Source organism: Vicugna pacos, chromosome 6, assembly GCF_048564905.1.
Source record: "Vicugna pacos chromosome 6, VicPac4, whole genome shotgun sequence".
Classification (NCBI taxonomy): Eukaryota; Metazoa; Chordata; class Mammalia; order Artiodactyla; family Camelidae; genus Vicugna; species Vicugna pacos.
Genome location: NC_132992.1, coordinates 91,605,640 through 91,625,828, shown reverse-complemented (window position 1 = coordinate 91,625,828; position 20,189 = coordinate 91,605,640). Strand labels below are relative to the sequence as shown.

Genomic DNA, 20,189 nt, shown 5'->3' with positions numbered 1-20,189 from the left:
AGAGGTGCGGAGGAGGTGGGGACGTGGGGGCAGAGAGACCAGGGACCCAGGGCGTCCCGGAGGGGCCCTGGGGCATGTAGGGAGCACTGGGTTGGGGCAGGCTGCCCTCTGCCCCGCAGTCCAGGGTCATCAGTGAGCCTCCCGCAGCCCTGATTACCTTTATGATCCCCAGAATTCCGAACAACAGGCCCGCCCACCAATCTAATTAATGTGCACCCATGTCTGTTTGCAGTGGTGAACCAGCTGGGGGGGGGGTCAAATTAGTGAAGCCAGCGTGGGTTCCAGGTGGGCAGTAATGAACCTGATCATCAAAGTGTTGAACAGCAGCCCCTTCTCACCAGGGATCCGGCGCAGGGATGGCAGGCACTGGGAGGTTAATTTGGGGGCCCTGTGGGGAGCTCTCACTGATTGTAGGGCCGATCCCTGGTCATTCCATCCCCCAACCCTCCCCACAGATGCCCCCGAACACTGACTCAGGGCAGGGGAGGGGTCCAGGGCCAAAGTGTGCACTGTCCCAACCTCCAGCACCCACAGGCCCCTAGTCTAGAATGGGAGGCAAGAGAATAGACAACCAGCCGTGCAGGGCTGGGCGCTGGGAAAGAGGGGGCAGGCAGGCGTGCTCAAGGGGCCCCCAAACAATGGGGGCCCTGAAGGCTCCCTGGGACCGACTGTCTGGCTCACCTTGCCCCTCTGAGGAAACCTCCTCCTTAGGGCTCCCCATCCTGGCTCATTCACCAGGGGACAGCCCCAGGCCAGAGCCCCCTGCCAGTCCTCCTGGCTGTGGAGCGGCCCTGAGTGGGAGGACCGAATACTCGGCACCACTCAGGGCCAGACACTCAGGGCTTTCTGCCAGCTGAGCCAAGCCTGGGCTCCAGCCACACTCATCTCCAGGGGACAGCCTGGCCCTGGCCAGGATGTTCCCACCTCCTGGCCTTTGCCTAAGCTGTGTCCCCTGCACAGATGGCTGGCCATGGTCCTGCTCTTCTTCATGACGGGCATGGATGGCCTCTCCTGCAGGTACGGGGGACCCTCCTCATGGAGTCACCTCTGCCTCTGTACTCGGGTTGCCAGATGAAGTACAGGATGCCCAGGGAGATTTGAATACATTTAAATAAATTTAAATAAAATTCACTGGGCATCCTATACTTTACTGAGCTGCCCAATTTTGATAAACAACTGGGTGCTGATTCAGTCTAAATCTGTTCCTGCCATGTTTGGGACATGCTTACACTAAATATTGTTGATCTGAAATTCAGATGTCACCCTCTCATGATCACTTCAGGGGGTTCAGACCTTACAGAAGTCAGTGAGCAGTTTCTTTTGGCAGAGCCAGACATACAAAAACAAACCCCTCAAGCCTCCGACCTGAGGGGCAAGGAGGAGCCCGAAGCTCTGGACGCCGCAGAGGGGAGCTGGGTGGGTCGTCAGGAGGTCTGCAGCCTGTTGGCCTGGGGTGACCCGTTCTCCCTCTGAGCCTCCGTGTGCTCACCTGTAAAATGCATTCACTATGTGGTTTTCATTCATCCAGCAAATGTTTTTTGGGCCCTCCTGCATGCCAGGCTCCACTGCAGGGTCCGAGGACATAGCAGGAAACAAGGTGGACAAAAATCCCTGTCCTGTGGAGCTGCTGCTTGGGGTGGGGGTTGGGGGGCGAGGCCGAGGACACACAGGGGAAAGGGAGAGAGAGGTACCTGTGGCGCTCAGGGAAGGCCCGCCTAGAAAGTTGTACTGGAATGTTAAGTGAGGGAGAAGAGAAGCCAGGAAGCATCTGGGAGAGGGATCCGGGCAGCAGAAAAGCAGGTGCAAAGGCCCTGAGGCAAGACCGTGCTGAATGTGGCTGGAAGGTGAGGCCCAGGGAGGCCACCTGCTATCAGGTAATGAGTGTAGACATCTTGGGTTTGACCTTAGTGATTGATATAGGGGCTATGGGGGAGATTTTGAGCAGAGAGAGGATGGACAGCCTTCAATAAGATCCTGCTGGCTCCGAGCACGTGAGGGCAGGAGCCTGAAGCCAGTTAGAAGGCTGTGCATCAATTCCATGAGAGAAGTCAGGCTCAGGGTGGCGGGCGGCGCTGGAAGAACTGAAGGGTATATTCTGGAGGCAGAGCAGGGGATGGAAGGATTGGAGGGAAGAAAGGGAGTCACGGATGCCTCCAGGCTTGGGGAGGGGCACTGGTCTGGCTGGAAAGGGTGGGACAGGAAGGCTGCGGGTTTGGGGAGGGCCAGCAGAGTGGAGTACAGGTGCGTCCACAGGTCTGTGCTGCCTGGGAGTCAGCCAAGCAGAGATGGAGGCAGCAGGGTGTACGTATGCCTGGAGTCGGGGAGACGTAAACTTGAGACTCCTCAGCAGAGTGATGGTATTTGTGGCTGGCTGTCCCCAGGGAAGGAGAGAGGCTGGAGGCCGGATCCCCAGGCCCCACTGGCATTAGGAGGTCAAGGAGAGGACCACCCGCAGAGGAGGCTGAGAAGGGCAGCCAGATGAGGGTGGTGTTTGCAGGAGGAAGGAGGGGTTGGACATGTCATTGGCCTTCGAGGGCTCAGGTCATGTGAGGATTGAGAAGGGACCAGCAAGAGCTGGTTCAGTAGCATGGAGGGGAAAAGAGCCAGGTGGGCACTGGTCCTAGCAGGACAGGAGCGAAGCCAGACAGCGTTTCTGTGGAGCAGGGAATGGGGACAGTACCCTGAGGGTGGGCAGAGGGTCGTTCTCAGTATGGGAGAAATACCTGCATGTACATATGCTGGAGAAAATGGCCCAGAAGAGAGGGAGACATAGGTGGCTTGGGAGCGAGGGGAGACTAGCTGGAGCCCTGCCCAGAGCGGGCGGAGGGGCCGCCGGCGGGTTGTCTGTAGTAACAGGCGGGCAGATGCTGGTGGGTGGGCAGACCTGGCGGCGGCATCTGTGGAAGCTCCTTTGGGTGGCTTGGTTTTTTCAGTGGAAAAGGAAGCGAGGTCATCAGCTGTGAGTAGGGGTGGGGGAGGAGGTGCTGGGAGGTTGAGCAGAGAGGAGAAAGTGTGAAGTCATTTTCTAGGTGCGGGTGAGGGAGGGAGCGGAGCAGGGAATGTGGTAGATTCTCTGGCAGAGGGCACTTCTAGCACAGGGCCATCAGGCCCTGCTGTGTGCCCGGCCAAGAACTGGGGCCCTGAAGACAAGGAGCAGACACAGCTCTTGCACCCAAAGAGCACCCCGTGTACTGTAGAGCTAGGACAGGAGGGCTTCTGACCCACTAGGAGGTCAGGGAGGGCTTCTTGGAGGAGGTGAATTGAATGAACCAAAGAGCAAGGAAAGGGATGTTCTGAGCAGGAGGGGCAGCATGTGCAAAGGCCCAAGGGTGACTCTACAGCTGCTCTGTCCACCTGCCCAGGTTACCCTGTCCCCAAGCACCCCAGGTCTGCCCACCCACTGAGGGCTCATAGGCCACAGTGCCGCCAGCTCCCAGCACACGGTTCTACCTTACAGAGAGGGGGCAGTGGGAGCAGGGCTGAAGCCACCTGCTAAGATGAGGCTGGATGAAACGTTTCCTACAGCATCTCCATCTCCTGCCCCTGGGCAGGAGGAGCAGTGGAGCAGCTATGTCACTGGGCGATGGGGAGGGAGGCAGGGATGATTCCCCTGGATGACCTTGGTCAGCAGACTAGGAGAGAGCAGGACCTGGGTAGACTTGGAGTTTGAGGAGTCCCTGCCCCCATCCGGTCCTCCTGGCTGCAGACGCACAGGCCAGCACTGTGAAAATCCCCTCCCCAGTACACACACAGACACACACACACACACACACACACACACACATGCACACACATACATATGCACCACCGTCCTCAGGGACTGTCACACAACAGCCTGGTGCCATGGTGGCAGCGTCCAGAGTCCCCATCTCCGGGCATGTGGTATTGCTGGTGAAGTCACTGCAGAGTCAGCCAAGGGGCTGCCTGGGGCCTGGGCAGGAAAGTCTGAGCCACAGAGCAGTACCAGCCAGATGCCCAGAACTGTTTTCCTCCAAGGAGATGCTCACAGGCCCGACAGGAAGCAGGAAGGGCTGTCATGTGGGACATTTGTCATGTGTCATGCCCCTGACCTTGACCCTGCACAGATGGCTAACTTCTTGGCTCCAGCCTCTGCCTCCATCCAGCTGGCAGTGATCTGCCCTCCCAATGGCTGGGCCTCGTTGCCGTCACGATGTGTGGGAGACGGTTCAGTGAATAGTATAAAGGGCTGTGATTTGCACTGAAGTCTGGCATCTCAGTGTGCAGGGAAGAGCAGCGGGCCCAGTGCTGAATCCTGCAAGGGCTGTGTGACCGCATCACCATGGGCCTCAGTTTACTCATCTATAATATGGGTGTGGGGCACACCTCCCTTACAGAGCAGTCTGAGACCAGATGAGTGGGTTTGTGTGGGCACCTGGGGCTAGGCAGGCCCTCAGCAGGTGCTGGAGGTGTTGGTTGACCATTCATGCCCAACTGCCCCTCGAGAGAGGTCCAGAGTGGGTTCCCAATGGGGACACAGAGGATGGAATCAGCGCGGCAGTGATCAAGTTCAAGGGACTTGAATAGAGAGAGACTGTTCTGAGACACAGAAAAGTGGTGGCCACCGAGCACAAGGGGGCTCTCAGAGGGGAAGTGAAGATCTTGTCCCAAGGCCAGGGTCACCTTGGCCAAGGCAGCCCATTGGTGGTAGCTTGGAGGCTGGGACCATGGCCTCTGCCTCTGCCAGGCACTGCTCTTGACCTTGGGAGCTGGCAGCAAGTCCCTGTGCCCACGAGCCCGAGTTCCAGGGAGTTGGCTGCTGGGGCTACATGAGAGGCTGGTGGGGGCGGGGGCGCCACTCCTCACTGGAACCGCAGGGGAGGAAGGAGGGTTTGGGGGCTTTTCTGGCCACCCCCATTGATCCAACCCCTAAGTCAGCCCGAGGATATAAAAATACAGCAGACCTTGCAGCCCCGGGACAAGATCAGCTCCACTTCTGCATATGTTTCTGCAGCTGTTCATGCAACACGTGCTGCTGGGCACCGGCTCTGTGTGGACATGGCGCTGGGCATGGGGGACAGTTGGTGAAGGGGGTCCTGTGGGACGGCGGGCAGGGAACCAAGTCATTGTCCCCTCTGGAATGAGATACAGCTAGGGGAAGGCAGGCTGTCCCTGGAGGCTGAGGCCTGAGGGAGGAGGAGGGGTGGGCCCAGAAACAGTCCAGAGAGAAGGCTCCTGGCAGAGGGGACAGTAAGGACTAAAGCCCAGAGGTGAGAAGGAAGGGGCTCAGGGTGACTCACGCCCAGCCTGAAGGCCAGCCTGCTGGAGGGGAGCCAGCGCAGGGCGAAGGTGGGCAGCGGTAGGTCTGAGGGGACAGAGACTTGGGGTGAGGAATCTCGGGGAATTTGCCCAGAGGCGGGGCATGGTCTGGCTGGGTTTCATGACCTGCACTTTGGACAAGGGGCGCCCACGTGGAGCGGGAAACTGGGAACAGCGATGAACAGTACAGCGACTCAGCCCCGATAACGCTCCCTGCCAAGGGAGCAGGAACTGGTCCCCACCCGGGGCAGGCCGGGGCAGGCTGGGGTGTCAGGGTCCCCTACCAGGCCCTGGATGGGGAGGAGTTAACCTGAGTGGGAGGGAGGGAGTGCCACCCTGGCAGAGGGGACACGGGGACAAAGTCACCAAGATGAGAAGCTGCCTGCAGCATGTGAAGAATGACAAGCAATTTGGTGTTGCTGGAGCATGACTGTGGGGGCCGGGGCTGGAGCCTGAGCTCAGAAAGCGGGTGCAAGGATGGGCTGTGTCGTGGGGGCGCCACAGGGACGCGGGGCCCTGCCTGATTGGGGGCTTCTGGCACCTGGGAGCTGGTTGGCAGACCCTCCTTCAGCTCAGCCCCGCCCCATCACCATAGCCCACCAGAGCTGGGAGCTGCTGGCCCGGCAGGGAGCACCTTTGCCCTCAATAACCACGCTGACACTGCAGAGCAGGGAAGGATGTCCCCCTGGCCCCTAGGGTCATTTGTCCTTCCTCCCCTGTGCCCAGCACAGTATCACAGGCATCAGGGGGATCTCATCCTGACCGCAGACTTGCTGTGTGATCTTGGGAGAGTTGCTTAACCTCTCTGGGCCCCAGTGTTATCTCTTGGAATAGGTGCTCCCCCGCAACAGGCTGTAAATGATAATTTGCATCAGAATAAGAGTGGTTGTTAGTGATCAGTGCCTTGTAGGTGACCAGAGGCGGAGTCTGAGTCCAGTCCCAGCCATGCCCCCAATTACCCATGCTTCCAGACAAGCCCCACCCCTTCCCTGAACCCCCCCAGGGTCCCAGCCTCCCTTCCACTCTTCTGACAACCCACCTGCCAGGAGCCCCCTGTGGATGGGCCTTCTGGGGTGGGGACTGGCTGGCAAGGGCTGGGAGGTGGACTGCCCTGGGAATTGATGGCCTCAGTCCAGCCACCAAGGGCAGACTGGGTCTCTGGCTACTCCCACAGGAACCGGCCCATCCTGCCCCTGCTCTCTGTTCACTTAGCAGCACTGGGGTCATTGGCCTGGGTCTGGAATTCCAAAGTCCGGTTCGAACAGAGACCAAGCCACTTGCCCCTCCTCCACCCCTCTTCACCATGTCCTGGGTCTGGCAAGCAGATCAGCCCTGGAGACCAGGACCAAGGGCATAGATGAGCCAATGGGAGCCCACGGAGGTGGTGATTGATGTGCAGCTCACAGCCCAGGGCCCCACCCCTGCCATGCCCCACCCCTGCCATGCCCCACCCTCACCATGCCCCACCCGCCAGCCTGTCAAATGAACACTGTAAACCTTTTCTGCGGGGAGGGAGGGGGCAAAACTGATCTTTAGTAAATTTTTTCTGATTTTTCGTTCTACTGTAGTTGAAATACCACAAATCCAGAAACGTATAAAAGAAAACATTTTAATTGCCTAGAATCCCACCACCCACCCGTAATAACATGAACATTTCTTTTCCTTCCGTGGTTTTGTGCGGCCGTCGCTATGCAGTTATTTTGTAAGTGGGGTTATGCTGCTCTTCCTCTTCACACACACGCTTGACCGTGTTGCTCGCTAGGTGTTCTCTGGAAGCCTGACATCTGGGGCAGCATCCTCCCATCAGATTTCCGCTTTGGCTCCAGGGCCAGCAAGGCCACTGGGAGTGATCCTGGAGAGACCCCAGGGAAGGGTGATGACCAAGCGGACGCGTGGCTACGGTGCTGATGAATATCCCTTTGCCCCTCAGCAGGGCAGCGCTGTGGGGCTGGGTCGGGCCACACCCTTCCGTCCCACCCACCGTCCAGTGCAGACAGGCCACGAGCAGAACTGGTGAGAAGGGGTCGCAGGAAGGGTCCTGTCCTAGACCCCTAACATCCACTAGGTCCCACAGCCTCCAGGACACTCCACCAACTGTCCACACACAGCACATCACAACCTTCCTACAGAGGTTGGGGCTAGGATCACACTGTCCCTCCATCTGCCTCCCAGGCTCTCTGACCAATGGGTCCTGCAAGAAAGGAACGGTAGCCAGACAGCAGGGGTCTGGAGCTGGGGGGCGCCTGCCCACCAGGACTCCCTTCTGAGGCCGAGATGACAGGTGAAGGCCTGTAGGTGGGGACCCTTCCACTGGTGGGACTCAGTGCCACTGATGAGCTCAGGCAGGTGCATGGCTGGGAGCCCCTCCCTGCTTCCTACACTCCCACCCCACCACCCCCCTGATAACAGGGACTTCTCCCACCAGGAGGGGCGACCCCCCAGCTCTCCGAGACCGCATGCCCTGGCGGGCCCAGCGCAGCCCAGGTCCCCGCTCTGAGCAGCTCTGTCCTCTCCACCCACAGGCTGCGCAGCCCTTGGGTGCCCTCGTGCCTTGGGCAGCCCCGCGTCCTGCAGGGCCGGCTGGCCAGGTCCTCGCCCTCGCTCTGGGACAGGTAACACACCTGTTGTCTCCCCGGCTCCTCGGTGTCTCCGCATCTGTCCCCAGACGTCCATCCCATGTCTGCGCCAACTCCCCTGAGAAGAGGCCCAAAGAAGGGAAGGTGCCGGCTGCCAGCGCATCCTCGCCGCTGTTTCTGGGCACCTCATCTTGGAGGGGAGGCCCTCTTGCCCACACAGCCCAGCCGAGGGCTCAGCCCTTGGGCTCTGACCTCCACTGAGTGGCTGGAGGGGCTCCTGGTGGAAGGCAGTGGGCTTCCTCCAGGCCCCACTCTCTACCGAGGGAACACATCTTTCTTCCCTGGAAGGTGGGAAAGCCTTCCAGGGGCTTCCCAAGGGCAACTGGGGAACCAAGAAGCACCCACCCATCCACCCACACACCCCCCTCCTGCCGAATTAGATCAGACTTGCCGGGACACAGGTCAAATCCAGATGAGCTCTCCAGGCTGAAGTCTGAGCAGGGCTTCTGGAGACCCCCACCCCCACCCCAGGCGGGAGGGGGGCCCTGATTTGAGGGCAGGGCATCAAGGACTCTCACACCTTCCCTGTGCTTCTGTTAAGGGGTTGTTTCCAGACTCCTGGCCCACGCCAACTTCACACTCAGAGAGGAGGCAGAAGCCCCCAAGCCCCAGGCTCCTGAGCAACCCCTAATGGGGCCTGCCTCTGGCATCATCCCCTGGTGGTTCTGATGACCCAGGGTGGGTGCTGTCTTGTGGGGGTGCACACATCCCCGCTTCACAGATGTGCATACTGAGGTCAGGCAGGGCTTGGATGAGTGCCCTGAGAGAGAAAGCCAGGAAAGGATGGTGGCACCACCCAGGTCACAGAAGATCTCAGGGTGCCCAGCCCAGGGCCCTTCTTGGACCAGTCAGAGCTCCTGAGTAGGTGATGGCCAGGACTGGTGACAGGCAGTGAGGGGTGAGGACAAGACTGGGCATGACAGGGGATGGAGCATAGCTGTGCCCTTCGCAGGGGTAGGGAGCGCAGAAGGCAGAGAGGGGTCAGCACTGGGTGCACTGGACATGAGGTGACTGGAGGCCATCTGGGAGGAGAGAGAGGTGGGCGGCTGGACCCGAGGTGTGGAGCCCTGGGGAGAGGCCCAGGCTGCAGATGGGGCCGGGGGTGGGTCGCGTGTGGCTGGGTGTGGAGGACATTCAGCCTGAGATGTGCAGTGGGGGCAGGGGTCAGCCTGGGCAACGGAGCTGGAGCAGCAGAGACGGGGAAAGACACGGTGGGGCACCGGGGTGGGCGCTGCTGTGCCTGAGGGGCCAGGGAGTTGCGTCCAGGGCCAAGGCCCTGGTGCCTGCAGCAATGAGCAGGGACCAGGAGGGGCTGAGTCCGGGGCTGGGGGCGCTGCCAGCCCAGGATAGGCCGGGGGCTGCTCTGGTGGGTGAGTGTGAGGGGTTCAGGGAGTGTGGGCGCAGTATTTGACGGGTGGTGGGACAGAGCCGCTCAGTATGTCTGTTGGGCCATCCAGAGGCCAAGGGTAAACTGAGGCTGGGGCTGGCCGGCTGGATAAAGCTGGTTGCCTTATGAGCGGGCGGTCCCCGCCCAAACACCCCCCGGGGGGCCTGGCTCTGCTCAGAGCCCACCCGCAACCCTGCCATGTTTTCCTCCTACACGCGCCTCGTTGATGAACCTGTTCCCCTGTTCACTGTCTGTCTCCCCTCAAGACTATAAGCTCCGTGGGGCGGGGACCATGTTTGTCTTATTTGCTGCTGTGAGGCACCAAACAGGGAGGGGCAGGGCAGGAGAGGAAGGAAGGACGGTGACGGGGGCGGTGGGGTCACAGGGTGGTACAACCGGGTCACTTTAGAAGTGGACAGTGCGTTTGGCAGGGTCTAAGCTGTGGCTGCAGGGTAGCCAACAACCAGGAAGGAAGGGTGCTGGCTCTGAGAGGTGGCGGACAGGGGCTCAAGTGTCCACAAGGGCACCCTCACCTCTTCCCGAGGGTGCAGACCCCACCTGTACCCTGTGATTAAGGGCTGTGGAGGGATCTGCAGCCCCAGCAGGACAACTGACTTCAGGGGCTGCTGCTCCACCCCCACACCTGACCTCCATGCCTGCAGAGGGCCCTGGATGACGCAGGAAAGCCCCTAGGAAGCTCACCAACCCACTGGCAAGAAGGGTCTGGACCAGGGCAGTCTAGGATCTGTAGCTGCAGGGTGCTCAGGGCGAGGCAGTCAGGCGTGCTGCCTGGAGGAGGCAGCCGGACCTGCGTAGGCAGCCGCAGGCGCTCTGCCACTGGGTTCCCTCCTCGCTTGTCACTCTGCATCTTCTTCCTTGAGGGCCAACTCTTGGGAGGACCTGCCCCTCCTTCTGAGTTTCTCAAAACATAGGCAACTTTTTATTTTTATTTATTTTTAAAAATGTAGACCTGGGCAGGAATCCAGGAGTGCTTAATCGAGGTTTGCTGGGTGTGCACCTATGGTAATGTGTCGTTTACACACAGGGCCAAGACTGAAACTCACTCTGCCCCAGGGGGAGGGGGAAGCCTCCTGCCCGCCCACAGCAAACCCACCAGAAGTTACCATCCAAAAAGTCTTGGCTCCAGATAGTCCCCTGGGGGAAGCTGTGCTTGTTTCGGCAACCAATTGGCCCATTTGGGCCCTCACTCCAACCTGGGCACCTCTCTGGAACTAGGGCTTTGTGTCCACTGGGCAAGATGGGGACAGTCAGAGGTGGATTGGGGATGCGTGGCGGGGACCAGAGCCAGGTCTGTGGGACGGCAGGACCCCTGTTCACCCCATGACACCAGGCAGGAGTTCACCTGCGGGCTGGGCTGCACCACTCCGGGCTTCTTTGTGACTGTAGCGCAGGGGGTGACGGGGGCCAAGTTCAGGGGGAGACGAGGACCAAGTTCAGGGGGTGACGGGGGCCAGGTGCACACCCAGAGCACTGAACAGCAGCTCGAATCTTAGCTCCACTTGTGGCTAACACTCAGCAGAACTCCCCTGGTGCCCCTCACCCACCGCGCAGCAGTCCCTTCCCTGCAGAATCAGCCCTCCCGGCTCTTAAAGGTGAGTCCTCCCCTCTCTGCCCCCCCTGCGTGCTCAGCCAGTCAGGGGAAAGGCGCCTCAGGCCAGCACGTGGTTAGGTGCTTTCTGGGTGCTGGGTGGCTGCCAACAAGCGGTTGTGGCCCCCTGCCCTAATGGAGTTCATGGCTAGTCCTGTGGGTGTGGCCACCACATCTGCCACTCCTGCCTTGTGCCCAACTGTAGCTCAAGTGAACTGATGGCATGTGGCTCGGAGGGTGAATCATCCCTTGTCTCTGTTTCCTGAGCTTGGGGACTCAGCATCCTGGGGTCCCAGAGGAACCCTCAGTCTGGGGGGAAAATAGAGCCTCAAGAGCCAGGCCTGGATCTGGAAGGCTTCCTGGAGGAAAGGAGACATGAGCAGGCCAGTTTTCTGAGTATCTGATGCTCTGTGCAGCTAGCTGGCCACTGCGATGGATGCTGCCTAGGCGTGAGGCATCGGGGTCTATCCTCTCCCTGGCCCAGAAGTCGCTCAGCCTGCTGGGGCCAGACAGCCAGTTTTGGGACGGGAGGCCAGGTCTAGGGTGTGGCACTGCCCCCTCTGGGCCTCAGCGGCCGCACCCAGCACTGTGGAGGAACAAAAGTGGGGGCCTCGGTAAGCTGTTCAGTCTTTAGGTCGGCTCCCAGACCGAGCGACTGGGCGCTGAAGGGCGCTCTTCAAACCAGGGTCCCTTAAGCCGCCCCAAACACTCCCCCCGCCCCCCACCCCTATGCTAGACTTGCTCAGAGACCCTGACCCCGGAGGCTGTAAGCCTCGAGTGCCGCCCGGGCGGGAGGGGGCGGAGGGGGCGCGTGTGCGGTGCGTGTGCGCGAGCGCCTGCGTGCGTCGGTGCGGCCGGGCGCCCCCGGTGCGCACCCCGCCCCCCGCGCCCGAGCTCAGCGCCGCGGCCCGGCCCGCCGCCGCGTGTCGTTGCAGCGCGCTGCAGGAGCAGAAGGGCGAGCTGCGCAAGCGGCTGTCCTACACCACGCACAAGCTCGAGAAGCTCGAGACCGAGTTCGACTCCACGCGCCACTACCTGGAGATCGAGCTGCGCCGCGCGCAGGAGGAGCTGGAGAAGGTCACGGAAAAGCTGCGCAGGTACGGGGGCGGGGCCGGGGGCCGGCGACGGGCCGCCGAGCTGTTAACCCCATTTGAGGGCGGGGAGTCCAAGGCTCAGTGGGGACAAAGCTTTTCCAAAGTTCCACTTTGTGCCAAGAGCTACCAAATGAGGAGCCGAACCTGGGTCTGTCTACTGCCAGGAACAGGCTTCCCGCCCAGGCACATCTCCATGCACTACTCATTCCTTCTCTCGTGTTTATTTGGCGGGGCAGCAGCTTGACACAGAGGCAGTGGTCTCCAGACCCAGACTGGTCCACCAGGGGCCCAGCCACTGTTGCCTGGGTCTCTGATAGGAAAGCAATGTCTAGCCCTGGAGATGAACGAACATTTAGGGACAGTTCCCTTGAGAAGCACAGCCACGAGTAAAGTGTCAGGCAAGGTGTGCAAGTCGCTGAGCAATTTCTCCCTTAAAAACGAAACTTCTACAGACACCGTTCTGCACATTAAACACATAAAAAGGATATTTTTCTAAAAAATATTACACACTTTCCCGCCTTCCTTTAGGAAAATGTAAAGAAAACGCAAACTGCTGTTGGCTTGGTTAGTTTTAAATATTTATAGAGCATTGAATTTCCAGTCGGGCCATTTGTCCCTTACCACTTAAGCACCTCTAGCCTCAGTTTCCCCATTGGCAAGACAAGGGCAGTAACACTACACACAGGCGGTCAAGAGGATCGACACTGCCATCCACCGTCACACCGCAGGGCAGCAGTGGATTCCCACCCGACACCTGACTCCCCCTCAGCCTCTTCCAGGGGAACCATGTCTTATTCACTGTGTGTCTCCACCACTCACCCCAGGCCCATCACATAGTCTATTCCTTGCTAACCTGCTATTGAACTATCAATCCCTTAGCCAGGCTTGTAAGGACTGTGTGTAAAATGTGCATTAACGGGCTCTGAGTGAGGACCCGACAGAGTCGCTTGTGAGTAGCCTCCCCATCTCATCGGCAGGGGCCTTCAGCCCCGGCCCAGGAAAGTTAGCTTAAAGCAGATGTTCCCTTCTGTGTGCAGAGGAGCGGTTAGACCGGCGTGGGGCCTGTGTTCAGCCCTCAGCGGGCTGTGTGGCTCTAGGGGCCACATGGAGGGGCAGACCCGGCCTGGCACACAGTGACCTCACTGCCTCTGTTCCAGGATTCAGAGCAACTACATGGCACTGCAAAGGATCAACCAGGAGCTGGAGGACAAGCTGTACCGCATGGTGAGGGCGCGCCTCACCCTACCCCAGCACTCCCAGCCCTGGGCCCCCAGCTCTGGAACCGCTGTGGAGGCCAATGGCCTGACTGTCATCCTCTTGCCCCTGCAGAGCTGGGCCACAGGCCTCGTTTCCGCCCCTCCCCCCACCCCTGGGGCTGGGCCAGTCCCATGTTTTTCTGCCCCGAACAGGAGGGTGCTCTCAACACAAGGGAGTTGTAGGTTCAGGCCTGCCCAGTGAGCCTCAGCATCAGGGTCTAGAGGCGTGTGAGCGGGGCAGTGGGAGAGGGGCACACTCTGGGGATGGGCACCCAGCTCACAGGCCAGCCTAGACCCCAGACCTGGGAGGACACAGGCCGAGTTCAGGCCCTGGGGTTCTGCCTCTCACAGGGACTCCCCACACACACCTTCCTGTGAGGAATAAAGGAGACCGTGTTGGTGCCTGACGTAGGGCAGGCAGAAATCCTAGAAGACCCTCCCCCCGGCAGCAGATGGGGAGGGACCTGGTGAGGCATCTGTTTGGAGAAGTAGGAATGGTGACGGGGCCCCCCGCGGTCCCCTCTGACTTTAAAGAGAAGCTTCTAGATCTGACCCTCGAGGTGGGGCAAGGGGGCTTCTGGAACTCCCCTTTCACTGAAATAGGAGTTCCCTCTCTTTCTAGTTTGCTTACGATGAGAAAAATCACAAGCAGGTGTTCACCACTTGCTTGTCAGGGAGCAGACAGGCCTGGGGCTGGGCTGGCTCCTCTTGGGACCCTGGAGAAGGACCCTTGCCTTTCTGAGCCTCAGTTTCCCAATCTGTGCAGTGAAAGCACAAGTCATCCTCACTCAGTCCTCAGCCCAGACTCCCAGGGGGCATGACGTCACTGTCCCCAAGGTGCAGATGAAAAACTGAGGCTCAGGGAGGCAGTGGCCTGCAGAGCAGGATTTGAACCTGGGTCAGCCTGTGCTCTTAGCCCTGCATCCCTTGGCCTCCAAACACCTGTTTATCGGCTGCAAGAGGGCTGATACAGGAGGCCAGAAGGAACCACTGGGCTGGAGCCCCAAGCCTCAGCTGACCGCTGACCATCTCCCCTGCCCATCCCACACTCCAGGGGCAGCACTACGAGGAAGAGAAGCGAGCTCTTAGCCACGAGATTGTTGCCCTCAACAGCCACCTGCTGGAGGCCAAGGTGACCATTGACAAGCTGTCGGAGGACAATGTGAGTGTTGGGCCATCCTGACCCTGAAGGGGCGGGCCCAGGGCTGAGTGAGGGCAGTCAGGACCTCAGGGAGTACCTGGGCGATCGGGAAGGACAGGGCTGCCCTCCCCTCCCTGAGATACACTGCCAAGGGTGTCCTGAAGACCCTTTGCTGGAAAGAAACAGGACTTGAGGTAGTGGGCACTGGGCACTGGGCCACATTATCCTGTTCGAGGCAGGGCTTCCTGACCCCAGGCTTAGGGCATGGCCACTCAGGACACCGGCCTTCCAGTGGGCATCAGAGCCACGTGACTGCCCAGGGGTCCTGATTTCCAGGGCCCCGGTGAGCTAGGCCCCGCTGCCCTCCACGGCTGAGGACACACTCACTCATTAGTATCTGCTCCTTGCCAGACCCTGCAAGGCTCTGACAATAATGGGGTGAACAACACAGACTAACAAGTTCTCTGCCCACGTGGACTTTACACCTGAGTGGAGAAGATAGACACTAAACAGAATAAATACGCACACTCTGTAGTGAGTTAGGAGTGCTTAGTGCTGCAGAGGAAAATACAGCAGGGACGGTGCCGGGAGTCGCCAGCTGCAGGGCTGGCGAGTGTCAGTAGGGTGCTTCTGGAGGAGGGTGCTGGAGCCAAGACCTGAAGGAGATGAGGGAGCCAGCCACAATGGGGCCTCGGGGAGGGGCGTCCCTTCCCAGCAGGAGGCGCCATCGCGGCAAAGGTGCGGCTGGGTAAGTTGAGGAAGAGCAGAGACCAGGGCGGGCTCTTGCAGGGAGGAGCGGCCCAGCGTCTGAGGTCAGAGAGATGACAGTAGGCCCTGCTGTGTTGTCTCCTGTAGGAGCCTGGGTTTTATTCTGAGTGAAATAGGGAGCAGTTTAAGATTCTTGATCAGAGAGGTAGCCTGACTGGACTCACACTCTTACTGGGCTCACGTGGCCTCTGTGCTGACAGACTGGGGACGGGGCCGTGAGTAGGCAGAGACAACAATCCAGATGACAACGGACGATGGTGGCTCCACCACGATCGCGGCCGTGGGAGGGGGGGCTTGGATTCTGGTGATATTTTGAAGATGGAGCCAAAGTGACTGACCGAGATTTGGGATGTGGGATGTGAAAGGAAGAAGTGGGTCCAGCCTGGCAGCAGGGGTCAGAGCCTGCAGGAGAAGAGACCTGCCAGCTCCTGGGCTGGGGCCTCCCGGGGGAGGAGCAGAGGCACGGGGTTGGAGCCCTGCCCTGGACATCTAAGTGGAGGTGAGGCAGGTGGGAGATGGCGGAGCAGCGCACGCAGAGCAGGGGTTATGCCCCGGGACCGGGCAGCGCTCAGAAGGCTGTTAACAATTCAGTGGCAGATCTGGTGCCAGCAGTAGCTAGTCTGGGGCCTCACAGGGGGTCAGTTCTCAGCTCTCAGCCAAGTGAGCCCTTGTAAGGATGCATTGAGGGAGAGGGGGGCCTGGGTTCCCTCCACTGTGCAGGCCAGGCTGGGGGCACCAACCTCAGTACAGAAGGTGGAGGTAAGGGAGCCTCCAGGACCAGGGTGGGGGCGGCAGGCACGCCTTCAACAGCTCACCTGAGCTGCAGGACACCTGGTCCTGGCTGAGCTGAGACTGTGGGAGTGGGTGGATTTCAGGGCCTGTCAGCGGGCCCTGGACTCCCCCCCCGAACCCCTGTGGCGGAGGCCCCCTGGCTGGGGGAAGAACAAAGGCCCAGCCACAGGCACATGCAACAGAGATTTTCCAAAGATGGAACCAAATCCATTCTATTCCTACTGTTTGCATCTGTTTTCAGCTCAGGAGGCTGAGCTGGTCCCTGCCTGGACCTGGGGTCACACAGACTCTGCTCCCATTTGTCCTGACCCTTGACAGGCCCTGCAGCAACCCCGAGTTGCCAGGCCTGGATCTGAGTCGTGGGGGCCACAGGCTCACTCCTAATCCCCCTGCTGGGCTGGCACACCCCACTGACTTCTCTTTGGAAAAACTCGGGAGGCCAAGGGCAGGGAGACCAGGCCCGGTGTCCATGCCTGGAGCCTCTGGGACTTCAGGGGCCTTCGGGGGCCCTTCTGCCACTGCCCCCACCTTGTGGGAGGTTCCTACCCGGGTCAGCAGCAGGACCCCCTGGCAGGGCGCCCTCCGTGCACCAGCAGCTCCAGGTCAGGGCTGTGGGCCCCCATTCTGCAGGCGGGAGTGTGAGGCCTGGAGAGGGTCCTGGTCCCACCCACCTCATAGTCCGCTCTGCCCGCCAGTGTCCATGTTGGCCACTGGGCGCGGGTCAGGACGGCAGGGACCTTGGCAAGGGGCGAGCCTCAGCCAAACGGCTTCTCTTGTCTTTTAGGAGCTCTATAGGAAGGACTGCAATCTAGCGGCCCAGCTGCTGCAGTGCAGCCAGACCTACGGCAGGGTCCATAAGGTGTCCGAGGTAACGTGAGCCCCGCCCCAGCCAGGCCCACCGCTGCCCCCAGGACTGCTTGGGGCTCCTAGCTTGCAGGTCCCACCCTGAGGGGAGGCGCTGGGTGAGCCGGAGCCCCTCTGGCCCTCCTCGCTCCTGCCGTGTCCTGGCCTCTCTGAGTGTGTGGTGGAGGGGCCTGGGGGCTGCTCCAGGGCCCCACCGGCTGAGCCCTCAGTGGCCGAGTGACCCTGTGTGAGCCTCACAGAAACCCCTTGGTTTGGTTTGGGCCCAGTTACTGACAGTGCCCATTTCAGAGATAAGAATATTGGCTTCACACGAGGGTCACATGGCCAAGGCCACAGGTCACACAGGACTCAGTGCTCCCACCCCAGCCAGGCTGCCCGCCCCCGGCCCCACTCACTCCCCTCACCCAGGCCTTGTGCATGTCCCCTCTCCCTGAGCCTTGGCCACACCTGATACACTCACAAAATAGATCAAACAGTAGCGGGACGTCCCCCACAAGGCCCCACGTGCTCATGCGGAAACTGCTGGGCGCCTGGGCCTCAATCTTTGTTGCATCTGTTTCTGAGTCTGTCTTATTTGGGAGGACTTAGGCTGTACGATTAGGCAGGGGGTGTCCCCCAGAGACCCTGGGGCTGGGGAACAAGTCAGCCCCTCGGTGGGAGACCCAAGAGGGACCCAAGTCAGCCCCTGGTTCCAGCCTCCGGGCTCTGCGGGGTCCAGCTGGAGTGAGCCGGGGTCTGTGGGGGTGACCAGGGTCCTCTGGCACATCCCAGGAGCTTGTAAAATTCAGCACCCTGGGCATCAGCTCCAGCTGGTGCAATTTCAGAAGTCCTGGGCAGATCCCTGTTTGTCCATCTGCCTGTCGATCAGTCTCAGCTGCCAGTCCGGGGCTGACTCTGACCCCTGTGCCTGCCCTCCCCTCCTCCTCGCGCCCATCCCACTCTAGCTGCCATCAGAATTCCAGGAGCGCGTGAGCCTGCACATGGAGAAGCACGGCTGCAGCCTGCCCGCCCCACTCTGCCACCCGTCCTACGCTGACAGCGTCCCAACATGCGTCATTGCCAAGGTGCTGGAGAAGCCTGACCCTGGCAGCCTGTCCTCCCAGCTGTCGGATGCCTCGGCTCGTGACCTGACCTTCCGCGACGGGGTGGAGAAGCCGGGCCCCCGGCCCCCCTACAAGGAGGACATCTACTGCAGCGACACAGCCCTCTACTGTCCCGAGGAGCGGCGGCGTGACCGGCGGCCCAGCGTGGATGGGCCGGTGGCCGACGTGGGCTTCCTGCGGGCCCAGAATTCCACCGACAGCGCGGCCGAGGAGGAGGAGGAGGCCGAGGCAGCCGCCTTCCCGGCCGGCTACCGGCACGAGGCCTTCCCGGGCTACGCGGGCTCCCTGCCCACATCCAGCTCCTACTCGAGCTTCAGCGCCACGTCGGAGGAGAAGGAGCATGCCCAGGCCAGCACACTCACTGCCTCGCAGCAGGCCATCTACCTGAATAGCCGCGATGAGCTCTTCGGCCGCAGGCCGCCCCCGGCCTATGAGAGCAGCCCGCGCTACGCCGCGGCCCCGGCCGCGGTGGCCGCCCCGCTTGAAGCCGAGGTGGCCCCAGGGTTTGCACGGACTGTGTCGCCATACCCGGCCGACTCCTTCCGCTTCCCGGTCTCCCCGGGCCCCCAGCCGGCCCTGATGCCCCCCAACCTGTGGAATCTGCGGGCCAAGCCAGGGTCAGCCCGGCTGGCCGGGGAGGATGTGCGCGGCCAGTGGCGGCCGCTGAGCGTGGAGGACATTGGCGCCTACCCCTTCCCAGCCGCCCCCCCTGCGGCTGCCGCTGCCGCCGCCGCCGCCGCCGCCGCCGCTGCGGGCCGCGCATCTCCCTGCAACTTCTCTGACCGCTACTTCGGGGGCGGGGGCAGCTCAGGCAACAAGGCCGAGGGCCGCGCCAGCCCTCTCTATGCCAGCTACAAGGCTGACAGCTTCTCGGAGGGTGATGACCTCTCCCAGGGCCACCTGGCAGAGTCCCGCTTCCTCCGGGCGGCCGGCGACCTGAGCCTCAGCCCTGGCCGCCCAGCCGACTCGCTGCCCAGCTACGCGGCCGGCGAGGGGGACCGGGAGAGGCTAGGGGTGCAGCTCTGTGGGGCGGGCGGCAGCCCCGAGCCCGAGCACAGCCCCCACAGCTCCAGGGACTCCTTGGAGCCCAGCTCCATGGAGGCCTCCCCAGAGATGCACCCCGCTGCCCGCCTCAGCCCCCAGCCGGCCTTCCCTCGGACTGGCGGCTCGGGGCTCAGCCGTAAGGACAGTCTCACGAAAGCCCAGCTCTATGGAACCCTGCTCAACTGAGCAGCCGCGTGCCGGCCTCGGCCACGGCCACAGCCACCCCACACACCGGGTCCCGAGGGGTGCAGCCTCACCTCCCTGACCCCCAACCTCCCGGCCCCGCAAACAAGGACCCCTATCCACCTAACCCAGTCGAGCCTGAGAGGGGGACCCCAACCCACGTGTCTCGTCCGCCCCTGCGCCACCACAGTGGAACGTTTTTCTCACACCAACAGCCTTCCCCACCTGAGATGAGCAGTCCCCCCTTTTATAAAGTGCAACTATTTTTATAGAGCAAAAGGGTCTTTCTTAATGCTCTCGGCCTCCAGCCCCCTGGATGGCAGCCTTGGCGTTTTCAACATGAAGGTCCTTTATTTTCGGGTGAGAGCAAGTGGGGCCTGCCCCTTGGAGGGAAGGACGGTGTCCTGTGGAGACACCCCAGCAAGCTAGTGACAGGGGAACCCTGAAGCTCTGCCCACAAAGAGGGGAACTGGAATGGGTGAAGGGATGTGAAACGTTTTCAGCTGTTCTTGCTGTGTGGCCGACCCCCCCAAGCTCTCCTGTGGTCCATAGTCCCGAGTGGGGCCGGTGCTCGCCCCCCAGTGTCCCGCTCCCCGGCACCACCTCGCTCTACCTCAGATGTAATGAGGCCCTCTGACTCCCAGTTTCTGTAGCTTGCTTTCTTGTTGTCTGTGATGCATGCCCTGTCTCAGTACTGTATTTTGCATTCATTAATAAAAGACATCAGTGGAAAGAATTTGGCTTTGGGTCATTTCTTCTCCCCACTGCCTTTGGATCTTGGGACGTGTGGCCCCAGATGTCCCACCTGTCCTCCCCTTTTTTTGGCTGGGGTGGGCTCTGGCAGCAACACTCCTTCCTGCCCTGGTATGTTGTCGTCCAGTTTCTGAATTCTTCCATTGACTCAACCCACTAGACGTCATCACTGCCCTTGGATACAGCATTCCTTACAGTCTCCCACATATGAATACTCCCTCCTTCCTGGCATCCTCAGCCTTGTCTCCTGCCTAAAGATGCCTTAGAATTTCCTCTAGTGCA

General features: G+C 60.8%; 1 protein-coding gene across 6 annotated transcripts in view; it reads left to right on the top strand.

Moving 5' to 3' along the window:
- BEGAIN (brain enriched guanylate kinase associated) overlaps nucleotides 1-19,890 on the top strand; it is a 46,429-nt gene extending 26,539 nt beyond the window's left edge. Inside the window, exons 3-8 of one of the 6 annotated variants that reach the window (XM_072963714.1) lie at nucleotides 7,800-7,889; nucleotides 11,845-12,006; nucleotides 13,161-13,227; nucleotides 14,314-14,421; nucleotides 16,745-16,828; nucleotides 17,769-19,890. In XM_072963714.1, the coding sequence (XP_072819815.1) occupies nucleotides 7,800-7,889; nucleotides 11,845-12,006; nucleotides 13,161-13,227; nucleotides 14,314-14,421; nucleotides 16,745-16,828; nucleotides 17,769-19,157 (1,900 nt within the window). In that variant the 3' untranslated portion in view covers nucleotides 19,158-19,890. Of the gene's footprint in view, nucleotides 1-7,799; nucleotides 7,890-8,961; nucleotides 12,007-13,160; nucleotides 13,228-14,313; nucleotides 14,422-16,744; nucleotides 16,829-17,768 lie in introns of those variants that run through there. The other 5 variants (XM_072963717.1, XM_072963716.1, XM_072963713.1 and 2 more) reach the window with 5 other exon arrangements.
- Nucleotides 19,891-20,189: the final 299 nt, after the last annotated feature.